Source organism: Vanacampus margaritifer, chromosome 7 (genome assembly GCF_051991255.1).
Source record: "Vanacampus margaritifer isolate UIUO_Vmar chromosome 7, RoL_Vmar_1.0, whole genome shotgun sequence".
Classification (NCBI taxonomy): Eukaryota; Metazoa; Chordata; class Actinopteri; order Syngnathiformes; family Syngnathidae; genus Vanacampus; species Vanacampus margaritifer.
In genome coordinates this window covers 17,890,724-17,899,942 of record NC_135438.1, presented here as the reverse complement: position 1 = coordinate 17,899,942, position 9,219 = coordinate 17,890,724, and the positions used below count along the sequence as shown (strand labels likewise).

Sequence of the window (9,219 nt, the reverse complement as noted above, 5' to 3'; positions counted from 1 at the left end):
TATTATTATTATTATCATTATCATTATCATTATCATTATCATTATATTATATTATATTATATTATATTATATTATATTATATTATATTATTATAGGAGCCAATTCGATATTGGTTAATTTGTAGTAGCCTACGGTCAATACATTGTATAATTAATATTTTCATATTTCATAATTAAGTTAAAAATAAACATCAGGATTACAGCATTTCGTACATTATTTTAGATTTTATTTGTTAAAAAAAATACAATGAGAAAATGAGTAAAGATGTTTCTTTATTGGAACAATTAATTATGGTTGAGACGTGATTAGTGATAATACTGTAATTGATTGGGATTGAGATGGACGTTGTACAGATGAAGCCATGATAAAAGCAACACACGAAGATACTGTCATTATGAGCATAGTACGTGACCTGTTTTATTAAATAGTCAACATCAAGTTGTGGTCCTGTCGTTTGCGTTCAAAGCTCATCGTTACTCTGGCTTCAAAATTGTTTTGTAGAAAGACAGAATGTGACAAGCTCATTCACAAAGGCCAGTTGTCCATATACTCATATTTACCGTGGTTTCTTTTATTACGTTTCGTATGGATGTGACAAGGCACTTAAAAAAAAAGAAGTTGATTTACATCAAAGAGATCAAAAAAGCAAACAATGTACATCACTTGGATTATTTTTTTAAAAAATCAACAAAGTCCAAAATCAAGATTTAAAGTTACAAATAATAGGATAGACTTGATTCAAAATAGCAAACAAACAGCAACAAGATGTGACAAGGACAACTGATGTGACAACAATTGACAAAAAGGGAAAAACTAAGGCCCCGTCAGTTTCAATGTATCCTCACAAGTTTCTTACCGTTTCGGCCGTTCGTCCACATGACGGCGCGGTTTCGGAACTTGAAACCGATCACTTTTGAAACTGGGCTCCAGAGTGGAAAGATTTCAAAACGCGCCCCGTACGCGTCCGTCTGGACACCATATGCAGGATACTCCTCTAGTGATGACGTAATGGTCGAAGCTCGATGACGACGCATTGATGACGTATGCGCCGACTCTCGTGTGACTGCGCGCAAACCGTCAGTCTGTCAACAACAATGGCGGATAGCCGTGTCGTAGTTCGTGTTGCGCAGCCTACTTAGCTTGCTTATGCTTTTGCAGCAAAATATTTTACTTCTTTATTCCCACATTCAACAAGCGGTGTTGAACTTGAATCACCCGCCATTGTCACTTCTCTTGTGTTCGTCTTTTTCATGTTGGTTTGATACATGCAAAGCCATGTTTGTTTTGTTGATTGCGATAAAGTTGAAAAAAAAGTTTGTCTTTTTCGCTGATTCTTCTACGCTTTCCGTTAACTCCCTGTGGCTGCGTTACAGCGCCACTCCAGACTTGCCATATCTTGAAATGCTTCTGTGTGTATGAGATTTGTTTGAGGAACGAAGCCGGTTTTGCTTCCGTCTGGATGGGGCCTAAAAGTATTGGGACGACAATACTACAGGAAGTGTAAAAGAAAAATATGGAGTTGGTCTGACACATATTTATATGTGAGGGAAATTTGGACAACTTTTTCTCTTGAAATAAAAAGTAGACTGTAATTATGATTTTAGTCAATTAATCAAGTTCATCCAGTTAAGCCCAGTTATTCATACGTATGTTTTGACAGTATTTGTGCAAGTCATTTGCGGCCAGTACCAAAATAAAGTCATAACTTGAAAAATTTGACTGCAACTGCTTTGAATTTGTGATGAGGCAGCAGAACAGGTAGATGCAAAATTCAATGTTTTGTTTTTTTTTGTAATTTGACGATTGCAAATCTTGAGGCAGCGCGCCACCTCCTAACGGTCCAAAGCGACATGAAAAAGAGAGATTTGAAGTGTGAGTCCCAGCTGACAGAGATAGACAAGAACGAGGAGGGAGAGATAGCAGAGAGGAATAGTGCAAATTTAACAAACTGCTTCTCAGGTCACTGCGTGAACTGTAACTGCCACGAGCAGCTTGGGGAGCTTGTGAGTGAGCGACTTTTAGCCGAGGGCCACGAGGATATTAAGGCATTACAAAAACAAAAAAAATACAGAAAACAAAACCTGACTAGTGCTGACTACTTATCCAAGTTCTTCATGGCTGCCACCCAGGCTGTGCTGCCTTCCTTCAGCTCCTTCTCAAACCTGCCTGACATGAAAGTAAGTATTGTTTGAACTTCACTTGTTATATACACGTAAATTACCTAATGCCATGAAAGTCTAGAAAAGAGAAAGCATAGTATAATGTTGAACTTCAACTACTTTTTTTTTTCAAATGCGGCAAGGACTTCTCAAGAGTTAAAATGTACACCAATGAGCACATTATACATATATTAAAGTCCAGTTTGTCTTTCAATTGAAATTGAAATGTTATCAATTTTCTCAGAGAACAACAACTGAAAATGATTAATTGTTAATCGTCACATCTGAACTCACTATCTAACGAGCAGGCACATTCATAGTTGGTCACCAGCACACCCGTGCAGGTTTAGGCCATAAAAAAAAAAAATAAAAATCCAACTCATTTGCAAAACAATTGAGCATAAGAATTTTTTTTTTTAAACGGCAACTGAGCATTCAGAAGTGACCCTAAGTCACAAAGTTTATTACTGCTTCAGAGATGTCAAATCCAGGTTCAGAAAATTAAAACCCTGCCACAGTTTGGCTTTATTCACAGGTGCTTCTACTCAACCGGCAGGTAAACGAGCTGTTGAAAAGAAGCACCTGTGCCTAAAGCCAAACTGTAGCAGTTTTTTTTTCCTTCTAGATCTGGATTTGACACCTGTGCACCACATTTTGAATTTTGCGAGAGAGAAAAAAATAAGCTTTTTTATTGGTATAATAAGATGATTATAAATATGTCAGGACTCATGAAACAAACTTAGCAGCTGTGGCTAACGTAGCCTTGTTTACAGTGCTCATGCTAGCGTTGCTACATTATTTAGTTAATCGCGCTCACATTAGTGAAAGGCGCGACTAGCCAGAGACTCGTAGGGGGTGAGGTTTAGTGAGGCTACGTTCAAATTTTGTTTCAAACGCAGAGACGGGAAGTAATGAAGTACAAATACTTTGTTACTTTACTTGAGTAGTTTTTTTTTTCAGTACTTTGTACTTTCCTGAGTACTTAGCCTACTTTTTACTTTTATTCCGTTACATTTTAACATGAGTTTCTGTACTTTTTATTTTTTTTTCAAAACAAGGTTGTTATTTTTGTCTTTAAATGCATGAAAACCTGAAGACCTGGAAGAAAAAGCGTCCGTCAATGTATCCTGGCTCTGCCAATAATACGAAGCCTTATGCACGGTCCCGCACATCCCAGCTTGTGATTGGCTCTACGACATGTGAACACATGACGTGCAATTGGTCAGATTTGAACAACCAGTAAATATGAGGGCAATGCGCGCCGCCACAACAGAAGATCATTTGAACTTGATAGCAAGTCAGTCAACTGGCCGATGTATACCCCTTTTTGCTCCATTAGCTAATATCTTTCAAATTGACGTAGGAGGGTACATCCGGTAAAAATACTTTTTACTTATACTCGTCAAGTACATTTCAGAGCCTGTACTTAAAAAAAAAACTTTTACTTGAGTAATTATTTGAGTGAGTACTTTTATTATTACCAAAGTTTTTTTTTTTTTACAAAAATAATTGTACTTTTACTCAAGTACAGAACGTCAGTACTTTTTCCATCTCTGTCCAAAAGGAAGGCATCTACTAAGATTTAAACCCACAACTTCAACAAATGTGAGGCAGACTTGTTATCCACTTTTCCACCATGCTTCCCAAAATTACATCAATTTTTTTTTTACTCTTTAATTAAGTTATTTTTTAACTGGACAAAGGTGGGTGAGTGGGAACTTGGGAAGCCTTATTTTTTAGATGCATTGAACCGCAATTTAGCATTTTGTGCATACTTGCTTCCATTACAATGTACTTTGATGGTATTGTGCATGAGTTGGTCGCATATTGTTGAATAGACATCTTTTGAAATTTGAATTATTGGTCCATCCTTAAGCCCTAAATAGGGCCGCATTACATTTTTGGAAGTTGATTTCAACTCTAAAAGTGTCATTTTAACATTTTCAGAGTCAAATGGTTTCAAGAGTAAGTGTTTTTCAAGAGTCGATTTGACAGTGTTTTTTGTCTGTGTGTGTTTTGATTATCATGATCGTGTATTATCAATTTGCAGCTGGATGGCTCAGATCTAATTCCAGTCAGGACTAACATTTCAAGAATCAAACGAACTCAGAGTTACTTGTCTACTCCTACAGTGTTAATTTAACTCTGCTTTTAGTGAGTTAAAAAATACTCTAGCCCAGTATTACATATTAAACTCTGCAAAAGTGTTTTTTAAATTTGCTTCTCAATGTGCCAAACCATCCTAGGAGTGGAACTGTGAAGACGGCTCGCCACCTACCAACCCCGAGCAGCTGCATCTCTCCCAGCAAATGAGCGAGGAGCTTCTGGATGATGACAGCCAGGCTTCCTGGGACATCGAGCTACTGCTGTCTGAGTGGAGCAGCCCCTCACCGGACCGCAGCCCTTCCCTGGCCTGCAGTAATGAGAGCTGCCATCAGCACCTGAACCAAGACCAAGTGTACCACAAGGCAGGCATGGCGAATGACCATATGGGTCAGGAGCAGATGGACTGCAGTCTCATGGCCGAGTTTATGTCACCGGTTGCAACATTCCAGCCACAAGTGTACCACCAAGGTTATAATGACCCGGCATGTCGAACGACAGCTGCCAATCAAGTAGAGCAGTTTGGCTTTTCCCAGGAAAGACACAGCACAGGGAGCCTTGGCGAGGTCACGTCATGGGAATTCAATTCACATTACCTCCCACAGCATGCTTCTTTGGTGGCTTTCCCTGACGGCAGGTTCATCCCACTTCAAGCCACGACCTCTGACCCTCGACACTACAACTACCCCTCTCACTTTACCCACAGTGCTAGCATTTTCTGCGACTACACCCACAACCAAGCCACGGGTCGTTTGGCCGTACAGCAACAGATGGTTGAGCCGCAGATGCCCCCTGGTGGGGCGGAGGGGAAGCGCGGGCGAAAGTCAACTGGGAAAAAGAAACCCGCTAGCCACAGCTGCGAATACCCAGGCTGCAGCAAAACCTACACCAAGAGCTCGCACCTCAAGGCTCACCTCCGCACACACACTGGTAAGTCCAATGGCCCTATCACAGAACACTTTACCATCACTTTCTCGACTATTATACCATGTTTGGTACTTTTGCAGGGGAAAAGCCATACCGTTGTTCGTGGGAAGGCTGCAGCTGGAAGTTCGCCCGCTCCGATGAGCTGACGCGTCACTACCGCAAGCACACGGGCCAAAAACCTTACGAATGTGTGCTCTGTCAGAGGGCATTCTCCCGTTCTGACCACCTGGCTCTGCATATGAAGAGACACACCTGATGCCCGGGACGATATCAAGATACATAATCAGTGGCCACTTCCTTCGGCACACATCTTGAATGAAATCCAATACAGGAGCTTTATCAACAGTTCTGACTCTACAAAGATGCTAAATTTTATTTAACACTGTCAGGGGGGTATTCGTTTAAGATGTAAACAGTCATCCCCCCCTGTTTAAACTGTTAATACAAGCAATTAGAAACAATGTGTCAGTTACAGGCATGTAAAAAAAAATCACCCACCAAAAAGTATAGTGATAGTTAAAATTTTAAATATACAGCAAACTATAATCCCAAAACAGTTTAAAGGGGAAATCAACCTTAAAAATGTATTGACAATAATATGTTATTTGTGACCTCACTGGTCCAAACATGAAATCCTGATTAATATTACATTTGGGGAATATGATGATGATACGCAGCAAAATCCAGCTGCTTTTATCCATCTCAGGGGCGGCCATTTTACCACTTTCTGTCGACTGAAGATGACATCACAGTTGCTCGGGGCTCAGGCAACGACCAATCACAGCTCATCTGTTTTCTGAAGCTGAGCTTTTTATTGGTTGTTACCTGAGACCCAAGCAACTATGATGTCATTGTCACTCGACAAGTAGTGACAAAATGGCCGCCTTCTGTTAATGATAAAAACAACTGGATGTTGCTGCTTAACTCAAATTCCACTTACATAATATTAACCAGAATATCGTAGACTAGTGGGGCTGCATAGAACATGTTATTGTCAAGATTTTTTTTTTCCTATTTAATACAAGCAATTAGGAACCTTTTCTTTCTTTTTAATGATTATTTTCCTACATTTTACCACAAGACACTGGCCCACAATTTAGAAGAACAAGTTCATTAATCCATTTCGACTATAGTTAGCAAACTGAATTATAATCAATAAACATTAGTGACAGAATTACATGTTCGGCACGAGTCGGGCTGGGCCGGTGGGTCTAAGTCAAAATGCCAGGGCTGATTTTTTTTGTGCCAGTCCAGGCGTGGGTGTACCAATGAGGAGTTTCTACTTCAGCACTTATCTCGCTCATTGAAATGGGCGATGCAGTTCAGTTCAACAACCCTGCAATTTTACAACAATTGAATTTTTTTTGTAAATGAATCCCTCCCTGGCAGAGTCCATCAAAAACTGAGCATTGTTATCATCTAGTTAAGTTCATTCTTTGAGATATGTGCAGGTGCAGCTAAAGTGTGTGCTGTTGTTGCGAAATGGCTTTCAATTTTGTAGTTGCTAGGATACAATTTGATGATGTTATTTTCATATGCTTGTAGCCTGTACATTTCCTGTGATAAATAGCAGAAGTAATTTATTCAACAATTGTCTTTTTTTATTCAAATATTCTTCAAGCTTAAAACTATCCACGTGTCCGACCAAATCTATAAACGGACAAATTCTTTATATCATGTGAAAAATGAACTAAGCTCATAAATGATGGCCCAGTAAATGAACCAACATGAGCAAACACTGTACACATATGGTGCATGTCGACAGGAAACTCGAACACTAACACAAGACCTACTGAGAGGTGAGTAGGTTTGAAGATTAGGCACTCACATCGAGTCTATTTGCTATTTTTCTCCATTCCTTGCATTTTTCCCTTCCACTACAGTTGTTTAGATTTGAATTATTAGATTCATTATTTAACTCAGGGTTGTATAGTATTGTGTTGTGTGTGTGTGTGTGTTGTGTAGTTGTCTGGACGGATCTCGACTGAAAAAAAAAATACACATTGTGTGTGTCTTTTGTCAAGTGACCAACATATTTATTGACAAGTTTTACATGTTAGATATTGTGACATTTTTATATCGCTTTTTACATTTTACATATGCTTAAAATTCTTGACTATTGCTTTCTTTGTCTAATTCTAATAAAGACTTATACCACTTTTACATGAAAAAACACCACCCAATTAGTCTGGTGTTTAATGGATATTGTGTACTGATGCAGAAGAGATTTAACATTAAAACCAAGCTTTGTAAGAAAAGAAATGTGATGCTTGATCTGTTCGATGAAGAAAGAGAATACAAATTGATGGTGGATGATAGGGGCAAATGTTGTGCAAACAGTCGAACATTGCAAACACAGGAATGGTGCATCAAAAAAAAAATCATAAACAAAAAATGATGAAATATATATATATATATTTTAACCATTTTACCAGTTGGATGATTTACTCACTTAAATACTCATAACTCGCTGAATTCTTGATTTTAAAATTAATTGGTTCATTACAAACCTTATTTATTAAAGTAGCTATGATTCAGGCTGAATTTTTAAATCTTTTTTTTTTTTAACGCTGAATAGTTTTCTCTTGTGTCATATCTAACAAACAAAAAAAAACTGGTTGAGAATTTGGGAGATTTGAGCAATCAATTGTTTTAAAGTCCGTGCTCCGTTGACTGTAATGTTATGAGTGATCGAGCAGCCCTGTCCCAAGATGGCCGCCCCGTGATCATGTTTTTTCCCGTTGGCTCATAGGGTGGATGAGACGTAGTGTTTATACTGTATCTATGGATGGACCAGTCCTTGTGTGACCAAGATAAGGACAAGGAAGATTCCCACGTGTGTTGGCGTAGAAGAGAATGAAAAGATATGTCAAAGTGGTACATATTATGTTTTGTCTCCCTTACAGTAAGTCAGTCTTCATGTGTGAATAATATTAGTGCTGTTACATGATTCTAAGTAATGAGAATGTTGGCCAGATATCTCCAATAGGTTGATGATTAAAGAGACAAAAGCCGCTGGAGTGGAGTATAGTCTACTGCCCAGGGCACTGGCACTGTGCCAAGGTACTTAACTAGTTTTGCTAAGTGTTTTTAATTGCTTGTTTTAACAAAGACTTTATGTTACTATATTTCTTTTCTTTCTTTTTTTAACTGAAAAACTTTTTTATTTATTTTTTTTATTTATTTTTTTATTTTTTTTTTAAATATGCATTCACTGGTTAAACCTCCCCCAGTATAAAGTGTTAACTGTTTACACTAATAATGAGTTTCCCAATTTTTTTTAAATAAAAAATGAGAGTTCAATCTACATGGGAGTATGATTTAAACTTGCATGAGTTCACTTTTAACTCCTAAGAGTCAAAAGGTAAACTCTAATAAAAAAGACTTTTGGTTTATTTGATGGTCTCACATGTACATTTAAATTGAGTTGATTTCAATTCTCAGACTCCAATTTGCTGTGAAGAATGGCACATGAATGAAAGAAAGACCTAAAAGCGCATTACTCTATGCAATTTCTTATTGTGCTTTTGCGTATGTTTTGATGTGCTGCTTCCATCAGCACAGCATCATATTAAACCATTTGTACCATTAGGCAGACATACATCAGTTGGCCGTAGCATTTGATACACCCATAGTCTAAGGAGATACAATAAAATTCAATTTAAAAAATATTTGCAGCCAAAATTTTGCATTTAGATTTTTTTTTTAATTGTGTATTCTTTTAACATTACTATTAGTATTCATTGCAAATTTATTTTACAGTAGCACATTGCAACAAATATATATTTTTTCATATTTGCATGATCCTTTATGGCTTACAAAGCGAATAAAAGCAAAAATAATGGTTAAAGTAATAAAAGTACTGTGCTCAATCCATTATATGCTAATATAAATAATTACAAAAAATAATTGCAAATATATCATTATGGCCATGTATAATCATTAACAGTTATACAGTATATATATATATATATATAAATTAAAATTACAATTGAAAGAAATGATATACACGAACAACTAAACCAAATAA

General features: G+C 37.5%; 1 protein-coding gene across 1 annotated transcript; it reads left to right on the top strand.

Moving 5' to 3' along the window:
• Positions 1-1,912: 1,912 nt before the first annotated feature.
• On the top strand, positions 1,913-5,866 carry klf1 (Kruppel like factor 1 (erythroid)). The gene is made up of 3 exons (XM_077571241.1): positions 1,913-2,177; positions 4,406-5,192; positions 5,270-5,866. The coding sequence occupies exons 1-3, from the start codon at positions 2,115-2,117 to the stop codon at positions 5,443-5,445; spliced, it is 1,026 nt and encodes a 341-aa protein (XP_077427367.1). The 5' UTR covers positions 1,913-2,114; the 3' UTR covers positions 5,446-5,866.
• The last annotated feature ends 3,353 nt before the right edge of the window (positions 5,867-9,219 follow it).

Coding starts and splice junctions, on each gene's coding strand:
- klf1 (XM_077571241.1), top strand. CDS start 2,115: ATGGCTGCCACCCAGGCTGTGCTGCCTTCCTTCAGCTCCTTCTCAAAC. Junction 2,178..4,405: donor CAAACCTGCCTGACATGAAA/GTAAGTATTGTT, acceptor AAACCATCCTAG/GAGTGGAACTGTGAAGACGG. Junction 5,193..5,269: donor TCACCTCCGCACACACACTG/GTAAGTCCAATG, acceptor GTACTTTTGCAG/GGGAAAAGCCATACCGTTGT.